At 42.6% G+C, this 12713-nt stretch overlaps 1 protein-coding gene across 6 annotated transcripts in view; it reads right to left on the bottom strand.

The window, feature by feature from the left end:
* HIVEP1 (HIVEP zinc finger 1) overlaps positions 1-12713 on the bottom strand; it is a 115702-nt gene that overhangs the window by 101177 nt on the left and 1812 nt on the right. For 2 of the 6 annotated variants that reach the window (XM_075745022.1, XM_075745023.1), the window contains exon 2: positions 10082-10228. In XM_075745022.1, the coding sequence (XP_075601137.1) occupies positions 10082-10121 (40 nt within the window). In that variant the 5' untranslated portion in view covers positions 10122-10228. Of the gene's footprint in view, positions 1-10081; positions 10229-11996; positions 12169-12713 lie in introns of those variants that run through there. The other 4 variants (XM_075745026.1, XM_075745025.1, XM_075745024.1 and 1 more) reach the window with 4 other exon arrangements.

Genomic DNA, 12713 nt, shown 5'->3' with positions numbered 1-12713 from the left:
TATAGGTAATGGAATAGCAAAACCACCACGGAAATTATATTTTAAGAGCCATTTCTAAACGCTTCTTTCTCCTGGCTCTGCATTGTGTCTGCATTGCAACCTTTAGGGTAAGAACAGGCGTGCAATCTCCCATCTGACTCAACAGAGCTCGGTATTTAAAACCAATGCCATTTGACATCAACTTACCCTACTTCCCACCCTCCGAAATCAGGCCAAAAAATCAGAGGAAATCATGCGGTGTGCTCTGGATATTCCATGACTACCGCCGCTGGCAGGGCGTAAGCCGCATATTTTGTAGGTAACTAGGAACACACACACGGTTGTTTTGTAGCGACGCTACGCCACAGACTCCTGCTGAACCACTGCTTTTCCTCCCCGCAGCTCATTCCAAACCTTGCGTGATTTCAGCCCTAGAGGTCTGCCCGGGATTTATGAAGGGGACTTGGTGGGAACTTATCTTTTAAACACGCGGGAAATCAGCGGGGGCGGAAGTTCACTGGTTATTTAGCATATGAGCGCGCATTCTCTACTCGCTGCTTTTTGCTGGCAATCAAAGATGCTAAATCCAGTGTACTGCATTAACCAGATTCAATTGTACGAGTATCAACTAAATCTTAAAATGAAATTTTCAAATACACAGACTTTTTCAGCTTTGCCTTAGCAAAAATCCCCCTTCTGCTTTTTACCACCTGTGGATCGTTACAAAGACATTTCTTCTTCAGTCTGCCACCAAAGGTCATACGGGAATTGCCAAGTCAGCATATTCTCCAAGCAACCTCTTTCTGAGAGAAGCTTTAAGGGCATTTAAAAAGTTTTTGTATAAAAAGAAACAGCAGTGACTCGCTTACTGAACTAGAGCTTCCCCACTTCCCCCACAAATGCGTCACCAAAGGTTCCAAACATCTGCCGTAGGGGTTCCCCTGTCCCCGCCTTCTTCTTAATGTAAATATTCTGAGTTATGATACATTTAAACAAGTGGAGGGAAAGAGTACACTTCACCCAACTCATTTTGTAAATTTAAAGTCTACTTTATTCACCTGTTTTAACATAGCAAGGAAAATCTTACTTTTCCAACTAAGAGCCTGAATGTCTCTCTTCATCATCTCATAAGCCATTACTGAACTAAAATGCTTGCTACAGAAGTCCAACATACCAAAGAATGAACAAGTCTAGGAATACATACTGGTATAACTAGCTCTTTGAAAATGTGTAGTTCTAGGACGTCTCCCTTATATTTTCCAGTGTAAATAGTTACACTAGTTCGCAATTTGAAATCGAATTTTCTGATCATAAGAAGAAACTCAAAATAACGTGCCATGGAAAGGAAGAATTTCAGGATTAAAACACAAGACAAAGCAACACAACCTCCAAACCTGAGAACTTGTCTTTTTCCAAGCATCCCAAGTACATCAACTTGGGCTACAGGTGACTGTTTTTGTGAAAATGACTGACTGTAGTTAGAACAAAACAGTTCTTGAGCAATTGTGCAAAGTGTTAGGTCAAACAGACATGATCCTCTAACCCATGGGCAACTGTGCGTTGTTATTGAGCTCCCCGAGCAAGGTCCTGAACATCCGTCCACCTCGCCAAGGACTGGGAATTCTTCCAGCAGCCCAAGAATCCTCACCTGGAGCAGCAGGTAGGTATTTATCACGCAATCCCTTTCAAGCGTCGTAACACAGGCGCAGTGAACAGTTTGAAGGAAACTACTATGCCTTAAAATTCCTTTGCTACTATCTTATTAAAGAGAATTAATTGCAACGAGGTATTTTTAAATGGTAGCAATGCTCTTGGGAATTTTATTGGGCTAGATATAAGACTTGTGCAGTAACAAAGCCCACAACTGTGAAGTCTAGTGGACTGGTGCGTCCGAAGTTTGAAAATATTGACATGAGTATCAACAGAGAAACTTGCAGAGTTTTAAAGCAGGAAAAAATCAATTAAGAAAAATGTGAGACCATAAGCCCTCACCTTTTTCATAATAGCTATTTAAGATGTAGAAGACCATAAACCTGTGAGGGGGCTCTCCTAACCAAGCTTCTCCAGCCTAGCCAGGATTTTCTTATTTACATGTTAATTTCTAATGGTTATATATTAGAAGGGACTGTTTGTTTGTTTGTTAAGTTCACACACTGGACATCATTGAAAGTTACCTTACATACAAAGCCACAGCAAAAGAAAATCTCTTCTGAGATGCAGAATTTTAAAAAAAATAAATAAATAATTTTTAAAAAAAATCTTCTAAATGTTCATAAGGAAGCTTGACTCTTACAAAATGTAATTGTTCCTGGGCTCAAAAGACTGGATTCAGTTTCCTCCCAGAGCCAACTACCTGCTCTCACAGAAACGTTTGAAAGAGCAACTGTTGAAATCTGACTTTCTCTTTTCACAACTACAATTTTTTTTCATGACGTTCCTAACACACTGGAGTTTGTGCTTCAGCAGATGTCAAATTCTGTAGCATTTCTTACTCCACGCTCAATTAGCAATAAAGAAGATACAGGGTGTAAAGGTGAGGCAGAATTGCAGATCTGCCCTGTTTCCACTTCACTGTATTCTGAAAGAAATCTAACTGGCTTATACATAGCTTTCAAGCACCAGTTCGTTGCTGCTGTTTTCACTTCTGTATGCATTCCATTTTTTTTAGCCTTACCCTTCACCAATTTCTTCCAGCTCCAGCCTGATTATAACCACAATTATTTTATATTCCATAAAAAATGCAATTTGTTGTTTTCTACTATCAAGAGAACAGACCTAAGCTCCTTCCTCCATTCTTTTTCTTTCATCAACATTCTTGCAGGTATTTCTCTGCAGTCCTGTTAGCTGGAATACCATTCTTCTATCCCTCTTCTGCATGGTAACTCCCTCTAAAAGCACCTATTTTTGCCACTATCTGTATCCAGTAGACTGTCCTTGCATTATGCCCATTTTCTTGTCCTAATATTTAGCATGCACATGCAGAAATTTATAAATACATATTCAAGGATGACAGTGCCAGCTAGAAACAAGTTCGGCTTTCTGGGCCTCTTTTTAATTGCTTACGTCTTGGCCAAATTTCATTCATTCTGAATGAAAGTTCTACACCAAATTTTAGAGGGAGTGTTTTATTTTATTTTTAAATAAGGTGTCAACTGAGACCAATTCAGTTTCCTGCTGGTTTACCAGTACACTAAAATTCTTAAAGTCATCCATTAAGAACCTCCATTGCTGCCCAGTTTTTAAATTTGTCAGTAGAAGGAGGGGGAGTCTGGAGGGAAAAGCAAAGAAACCAGAAATAAGGAACACACCTTTTGGTATCCTTATGAAAATCTATACCTGCCTTTGGACAAGCAAAGAAGCTCAAAAAGCCTGCTGTTTGCACATGGCAAATAGAGATTTCCAACATAGTTTCCCAATGAGTTCAAGCTAGAGGCTTGAGACAACCCTGGCTCTGCGCCGTCCCTCCCCAGCCACCACCACCCGCTCCGGCAGTGGCATCTGGGAACCAGCCGACCCAGCACAACCATTACCCCCACCCATGATGCTAGCATTAACTCACTCCGGGTGCCACTACTTCTTCCACTGCGTGGCCAGTGAACACACGAGCAAGGAGGGCAACACAACGCGGGGGAAGGCAGGATCCCTTCGCTTCCTCCAGAGGCAATGGCTTAAACCAGTCTCAAAACCAACTGGGAAATGACGACATTAAAGATGTTCCTCCCTAGAGACTCTTCTTGCAGTCAGTATTCCCTCCTGGCTGCAGGGACTTTCTCAGCAACAGCTCAAAACTCTGCAACGCAATGATGAACGCTCACCGATGGGAGCGACTTCTTTCTCCGCTCTCCGGCGCCTCGTCCAGACGGCGTACGTCAGCAAAAGCCCGTGTTGCGGTTTGAGGTCCCAACATGTCGATGACTCATACGAGAAGCGTTGCAGTTCAATACGGTGGAATTTCTTGGGTTTTTAGTTTGCCATTTTAAAAGCTAGGAAGTAACCTTTAAGAATACTTTTCAAATGTTAAGATTGTGAAGCAAAGCAGTAAGGAGTCAGAGAATGGCAAAACTACGCAAACTAAACCAGTGCACAAAGTGGGCTGCGCTCGCTGCTCGGCTCTGTTGACTACGGGTTTCCTCCTCATCTTTTCCGTTATTTAGCCACCGAGTGTCTGCTTCACAACACTAACAACTTTATCTTCCGAGCCCTTAGAAGCTAATGTGGTATTGGTATCTCCAATTTACGGGCAGAAAACAGAAGCATAGAGAGATTAAAAGATTTGCCAAAAGCGTTGGCTAATCTTGGATCTTCGACGTAAGTCACGCAGACCTTGATTATTTATTTTTTTTAAAGGTACTTAGCACTTTTGAGGTGTTTTGCATCCAAACTGTAGCCATAGTAGACCAACTGCAGTTGCAAAAACTCTGTATTTCTGAATTTGTACCTGGGCATCTCAACTCTGGCAAAATGCAGCACACGCCGTTAGTGGCTGGCTGCAAAGGTTTGGTGTAGCAGAATTGCTCAGCCTCACGCAAGAAACTCAGTAGTAGAGGCAGGAATTAAACGCAGCTGTCTCAAGGCAACACTGAACAGTGTTATCCACCCTACTATTCTTTCCCCTCTCGCAATCCACCCTCAACAGGCTTTTGCCCATCACCTGTGGCCATCAACATAAGCCCCAACCATCCTGTGCACTGACTAGGACTAGACCCTGTTGAAAACACATGATCAAATTTAGGGACACAGAACGATGAGACAGGAAGAGGACAAGTGATGGGAAAGGGTGGCAAGTTACACTTTAAATCCAGCCCTTCTTATACTGCAGAGTAGTTTAGACAGGTTTTCATACGTAAATTTAGACCTTATTCACATGACAATAAAATTTAAGCGCTGCAGCTGAGATGATCTCTAATGTGCAAGATGTTGGACCATACACACTATAAGAAACAGCCTAAAGATCTTACACTCTAAACTAGTAAACCAAAAACAAAGAAAGAGAAACACTATCATTCCACATCCCAGATGAGAAATACAAGGCACAGAGAGAGTACTTCTGTGGTCTACAAGGGAGCTGGTCTATTCATTGCATTACAGGTGGATCTACTGGTACTCCAGCTGATGGTACACCGACAGAGCCACGCATTCATTCTCTCATGAATGAGGGAGGTTTTGGGTTCAGATTTGGTTTGTAGAAGAAATTATACGAAAACATCTGATATACAGAAACAAGAACTACTGCCAAATCAAAGGATTTCCATAAAAAGTCACCGAGTCAAAACTCTTCTTCCACCTGTGTCTCGCACACACTCCAGAAATTTAAGCAAGACACATATGCAGCATCTTTCCAACGTCCACAGGTATGCCACAGAGCACATACCACTAGCGCTGCTGATATACCCATACTGCAATACTGCATCAACAGCCCCTCAGAAATACCCTGGAGTATTATTTTTGTCTCAGAAACAACACTAAGACTCAAAAATCAAACGTTGCACTTGCACGTTTCTTTTGAACCAAGCAAGCACAAGTTACAGAAGTGAGTCTTGAGAAATCTCAGTGGGTTTTTTTTTAAGTCATTTGATGCAAATCATGAACTGAAGCACAGCACACCAATCGATTCTCAAGTTTTACAGACTACACGACCAAACACTAATAAGAAATACCAACCTGTCAGCTTTCAGCGTAGACAGGCCTATTTCAGTACTGAAAGCACCTAACAATTCTAAACCAACTCAAAGAGCCTTTGCTAAATCACACTGAAGATGTAGCAGATGCCTAGCTCTTCTGGACATCGTATGGCCCGGCATGCATCCAGCTTTCCAGCAAACTTAAGCATCCTTTTCAGGTTACTGCAAAGCTGTCAAGCTATTGGGCAAAGCTATTCACATCATACTTGCATCTCCTCATCAAATGCAAAGTGTTAAAAGATTCGGAGACGGCTGTTGAACTTTATGGGCCTGTCCATCATTTGTTTCAAATGGAAATATTTGATTGAGAAGGAAAAACAGAAACAAAACCAACTTGTCTTCTTAAAAATAACAGAAAGGTTATCTAGAAAGAGACAAAGTTCGAAATATTTCTGTTACGGTTTTGCATTGGTGAATCAGAATGCTATGTTAAAGACTGTACACATAATAAACAAATTTTGATGTTAAACTCTGCAACAAAGTACTTCTAAGTAAACAAAAACAGGAGTTGTTTTTCCTTCTATATCCTCACAACCATCTGACAACAAACCAAGCCCACTCAGCCCTGCTAAAAGCATGATTCTCTAATGTAACTGTACTTCTGGGAATACATTACTGCTTCTATGAAATGTTTTGTTACACCTGTGCATCAGTTAGCCATGTAAACATAGGGCGTAACCGCGTGCAACGCAGTCTTTCTGTTAGTTTTAGCGAGTTAAAACCTCACACAACAAATAAAGCAAATGAAGAAAAGACAACCTCTGGATGTCTGAATAAGACAGGTATTTTCATCTCTGGCAGCACACATTTTTGGGAAGGGGACTGATGATGGTTTGGATTAGCAACATGATAGGCAGCTTCAAGAGAACATCAGGAACACCTGCTTATAAACCCAGTTCCAGTCACAGAGCTGACAGGTAACCCACACCAGGCTTCTCCTAGGCATGCCTTTGGCCTTCACCTTTGAAACTACTACGCATTTTCCAGAACTTGCACGTATCCAATTCACATCCCATCGAGACCTGCAAAACTAATTTCTCTCAAATTTTAGCTGCTCATCCCTACTGCTGGGGATGACCATGACTGTTAAGTTAGTCTGGAGACTAAGCCTAACACCACGCACAACAGCTCTTACCAAACAGTGCACTGGTGATGGTTAACATTTTTCACGTAAGGACGTATTTGCAGTGAGAAGCAGGGAAGGCTGATGTGACAAAACAACATAATAGAACACGTGCAGCACAGAAGATACCTTATTGATACCCTTCATATACAACATGCTCTTTCTGCCATAGTCGAGCATTAAAACTATGTCACTAACATATAGTCATGAAAATAAATGGCCAACTATTTTTTTTTTATAATTATGTGCAAAATAATGCTTCCCATATCCTATCCTTTTGATATAGATTTTTTTTCCTGCTGTAAAATCAGGTTAGCATAGCACTATATTGACTCATCTATAAACAGACAGTGAAAGTCAAGGAGGAGGAGGGAGGAGAGGACCTCAGCACACAAAAAAAACCCCACAAAAATAAATTTGATCTTCACTGATTTTGATCAGGGCCACTGTTAATATGCTAAAGGCTGTCAGGTCTCTCCGAAGTATACAAAAATGAGTAAAATCAAGCCATGTCACAAAAAGAAGAGCCTTAAGGTTTCCTGTCAAAATCTTAAATTTAGCTCTCTCTATTAAACAACACTACTTCATTTTCCCCAGACAATAAGGTTGCTTACGGTAAACACAGGCAATATTAAAACCTTCAAAACTTACTCCTGTGCTGCAGTTAACCTCAAATTAACTAGTGAGTGTGTGTGGGGGGGGGTGTTTACGGTGGGGGTTTTTCTGTGTGAGGGTTTTTTTGGGGGGGCGGGGGGGAGGAGGAGAGAGGGATTGTGTTGGGGTGTTTTTTTCTAAGGGCATAATACTTGATGTTCTTGGACTTGGTTGTTTGTTCTCCAGGCTGACTTGGACTGCAAGTGCAACCCAAGTAACTCACCTGATGCACAAGAGGATAGACAGTGTCAAGGGTTGTTCGACAGTGATCTTGCAAAAAAGTTAAACATTGATGGGCTCCGGACAAGTCCAGTTAAAGCTGTTGGCGATTTGATTGCTGTGGGGCAACGAGAGGAGTTGGGACAAGGGAGGGAGAAGCCAGGTAAGGCCATGGGGTGTTCTTTACGCATAGTACCAAAGGTGACAATCAGGTTTAGACAACTTAAAAGTACCTTTTAACACAAAAACACAGGTTACTTAATCTTACATCTTTGTCTTCCAAAAGTTATTAAAGTTTGCAGAGTTTCACCTTTGACCACATTTACTCTTTTTGCAGATTTAGTTATCATCGGTACTAATTACTATGGATTAAACCACCGTGTTAAGAAAGGCAGTTTTTAAAGTTTTAATGGTTAAGAGTGTCAACTTAAGATGGGTCTAACTTTGCATACATAAAAATAAGCTGTCAGAAAACAGACCCATGAAATCTTTCAGCCTCAAGTTCCAGCAAAAAAACCTGAGGGTTTAAGCAAATACTTTCTGCAATATTCTCAGAGACTGATAAAATGACTAGAGAAACTGAAATCCAGTTTTCCTCATTATCTAGACTAAAAATGGAAATAGGGCATAACTAATGAGAAGTAAACTAATTTTTCAAATCACTTCACCTCTAATAACCCATGATAGTAGCAATATATGCTCACAACGTGTTGAAGTTTGCAGCACCTGTGTAGTTTCAACAATCACTTAACCATTCCAACATCATTTCAAATTACTGGCTCACTGTATACCTCTATTTCCCTTCTCAACATTTAACTCATCTTAATTCATTCAAGAACTCCATTAGTTGTGGAAAAATAGGAACTGATGAAAACCACTATTACAGGGGGCGATAAAAGCTAAACGACTGGGGAAATTACGCAAGGGAAAAAAAGCAATTAATTTCTTACACAATTAAGAGTTTAATTAGATTATTTATTTTAAATGCATTTATTTAAGTGAATAGAAAGCTTTACAATAGGCTTAACTCCTATTAAGTTTCAAGCAATACAAGAGTAGATATCAGAGTACTAAAATTAGATCACTCTCATATTTGGTCAGAAAATATAAGCTCAGCTACATCAGCAACTCGGTAAGCATCAATGTCAAAAATTGGGCTCTAATTTATTGCTTCACATGCAGTAAGAAGGGGAAACAGCATCACCTAAATGTGAAATTCCTGATCTGTGATGGAGGTTTAGCCATCACCCTAAACAACGCCACTCAGCACTTCCTGAACACACTGCAAAAATGTCTTCTCCAGCAGAGATTGTTACTGGTAGCAGTGGTAACAGTCCGCAAGCATGAGGTCTCGGATACAGCTGTATGCACGAGCACTTGAGAGCCTCTCAACTGTAAACTAACTGAAACACATGCGGATGTTTGTTGGGTTTTGGCATAAAAAGTTAAAACCAGAATCCAATGCTGTTCCTGCCCCTAAAACTTGATGTTGATGTTTGTGGTTTTGTAATTGCTTTTATTCTCCGAAGGGATGCTTCCATACTGCAACTGTAAAATTCACATTAAAAAAAGCTGATGACAGCTACATGTGAGGGTGCAGGTGGAAGCATGTTCTCCTGAAAGCTGCGTACGAGGGTGGGGATGGAAACGTGTTTTCCCTCGACATATACGTCTGCTCATCAACTGACCTGTATTTTTCCCCTCGTTTAATTCCTTCAGGGCCACTTCTACCAAGACAGTAACAAATAACCATAGGATCAGATTCCTCACGTTCATCTGCCAGTCCTGGGCTCACTTCAGTGCACTGGGATTTTGTTCAAGGAAATGCCTGGACATGTAAGCTTGCCAGCTAGCGGAGCAAGTCGCTTGCCTGCTCGCTCCTTTCTCTAGCCAATGAGCTACCATTTGACTGTGCAAAGGCAGGAGAGCAAGGAGACCAAGGTCAAACCTAGCAACGCCCGAGGTAGTGTGGGTGACAGATGATAAGTAGTGAGGAGGCATGCACGGGAGGAGAGCCTGATCCCCTCAAAAGCAAACCAAACTGCTACTATTAAGAAAAACAACTACCGGCTGTCAGATATCATGCTGCTTCTACACTACACGTGTTTCCCACCTCCCTGTATATTTCGACTGTAAATTCTCTGGTAAGGAAACTACGTCTTTCTTTGCATTTTCAAAGTTCATGCTGGTTATTGCTGTAAGCTGGAGGATATCAACAATGCTGTCAAGCACACAGACTGGAGGGATAAGAACAGATTCCACTTATTTCTCTCAAAATTAGAGCCGTCTTGCAGATCACTCCTAAAACTTGCAAACTATTTTTGGATCAAAACAGACTTCTTAAATACATATTCCTTTAACCTCGTAATTGATACTGCAACCGGGTTTCCCAAGAGCTTTTCCTTCTCAGCCGAGAGCTACATACCTCTCAGATTTCTGGGATGTATCTGCTTTGTCCGAGGCATTTTCCTCTAATCTCATACACCACTTTCTCTTCTCAGAAATGGAAAGCACAGCAAGCAGAGAGATGGCAGCTCCATAAACTTGTCAAAGGGGTTAGTTAATCCATATGCTAAAAAAAAAAAGAGAAAGGTTATGAGATATACGCATTAATAAGGAGAACAGATACCTATCTGCTCCCTTTCATCCTCAAACGCCTATGGAAATTAGTGATGAGCAAGAAATATTTCTGTTCCTATCCTTTTACAGAGTGAAATGTTCCAGGATCTTAAGAAAACTACATGAGGGTGAAACTCCTTTTGGGATTACTCAGGAAGCATGAGAAAACTAAGACACTTTTCCACATTTGTCAGCTGTTTTCTAGCCAGAAAACATCTTCCAACAACTTGTGTCCCGTGCAAATAAATCCAGAAAAACTAAACAAAATCTGACACGAGGCTTAAAGATACAGATCTTCATCTCAGGGTGGGAGGGAGAGCACAGCGGAGGGCAAACACACACTGCATCAGTAATAATCCATCCTATTTGTAACACCAGCTACCTCCAGGTTCCTTACATGGAGCGTGCAAGTCTGGAAGAACTCCCCATGGGATATTTCTGCCAAAACGTCAGTATAGAGCAGAGAATGACACTGGCTCTTGACCCACCTGCAAGCTGTTGCACAGCAAGTTTCCGCACTGGCGTGGTCCTACGTGGCTGCAGCAGCCCCTGCGTTTACAGGATGCTGCAGCCAGCAAAGCCCCGGTACAGAAAAACCCCACAGACGAGGGAATTCTTTTAATAGCCTAACACACAGATTTGCTGCTAAATTGGCACAAATCTGCATCCCCTAACCTACGTCTTTTTCAATATTAACAAAACTTTCTGACTTTTCAAATATTCTTAGGGTTTGCTTCCAGCTTAAGGAACATTTCGTTTAGTTTCTTAAATCCTACAGGATGTGAAATCTACCACAGAACTATGGCAAACTACTTATGCGCAAGAACTTAAGAAAATGACTGGTGCAATTCCACTCTTCCAGCTAAACAAAATAAAAAATCAACCACTTTTCCCTTTTTTTTAAATAGTGATACTACCTCATGTCAATACTTTTCTTTTTTAGTAGGAAGAATTTTTAAAATTTTTTATAAACTTCAGAATGACCCCTAGTACAGACAAGTTGATGAAGGATAGCTACTAGATGGAGGAAGTATGTAGAATTTTTAGCATTTGTTATAAGCATTAATTTAGGGAGTTTGGTTTGTTTTTTGTAAGACAACCATGTTTTTGTAAAAATGTAATTCAAGCCCACTTAAAACAGACTACTTGGAACCACCCCTTCAGTCTACAGACTATTGAGGAATATAATCATTAATTTTTAATGTTTCTTTTGTCTGCTGCTGCATAAAAGGACCCAAACAGGAGAAGAAACTGACTGCAACTGACACAAAGGAAGGCTGGAAAATGTTATTCTGACTAATGGTTCTTCACTAGGGTATTACTGCACACTAAAGGAAAAACAAGGAAAAATCCAAAAAGGAGCACACAGCTTGTCAAGTTGTTCACTCATAACACTTTATCCACAAGGATAAGAGAAAGCTGTAAAAATGAAATACAACCTTATGCTAACAGGTCCATTCTCCTGGTCTCGGACACAAACTGGAAATGCAGAGAAGCGGCTGGATTGCTTGAAGCAACAAGCACCCCCTGAACCCCAGTCCCCCCCCTACTCTGGGTGCTGCTGGGCTGAGGTTCTTAAAAGATTATTATAAACACCGTCACTTCTTTATGCAAGTTATTTGGAGCAAGAGTTTGAAATCCCCCGGGTATCCGTAAATCATAAGCACCTCCCGACGCTCCCCTGCAGTACAAATGACATCTTATTTACGTTTTAAACCCACCGATTTCCCCCGCTCACCAGCAGGACTCATTCTTTCGGGGGAAGAGATGGCCGTGTGAAAGACACGGCTGAAACACCGTGCAGGACCCACGCGAAAAGTCATTCCCTCCTTAATTTAAACAAAAAGGAGAAACGGGCCTTGGCAAAGGCAGCGGTCACATTTCCCCCCACCCCCCCGCCAAACAAAAAAAAAAAAAAAAAAAGCAGATTAGGGAGCGGGGCGGCAGCCAGCCCTGGGGCCCGGAGAGCCGTCGGTATGTGCGAGCAGGGTTGCAAAGGGAAGGGGAAGGGAGAGAGGAAAAAAAAACATGAATGAATAAAGAGGGAGGAGCCTGGGAAAACCCCTCTGCAACGCCGCACCGAACAAAGCGCTGCACACATGCCGGGGGGGGGGGGGGGGGGGGGGGGGGGCGGCCGCAGCCCGGCACCCAGCGGGGACGGCAGGAGGAGCCGGGCCGGGGCTCCGCGGCACCCCCAACCCCCCCCCCCAACCCCCGGCTGCAAAGCGCGGGGGGGGGGGGGGGTGGGGGGTTCATACACAAGCCCTCCCGAGCGCTGCCCGCCTGGGCTGGGGGTGCAGCCGGCACCCCCGGGCAGAGCGCGGCCGGGCGCAGCCGAGGCGCGGAGTCCCCGCACGTCCCGGAGGGGCCGCGGTGGCCCGGCAGGGGGGGAAGGTGGAGTGGGGCCTGCGGTCCTCCCCGTCCCCGCCCGCCCCCCC

This window comes from Balearica regulorum, chromosome 2, assembly GCF_011004875.1.
Source record: "Balearica regulorum gibbericeps isolate bBalReg1 chromosome 2, bBalReg1.pri, whole genome shotgun sequence".
Classification (NCBI taxonomy): Eukaryota; Metazoa; Chordata; class Aves; order Gruiformes; family Gruidae; genus Balearica; species Balearica regulorum.
Note: the sequence above shows the minus strand (reverse complement) of the source record. Positions and strands in the feature narration are given on the sequence as shown.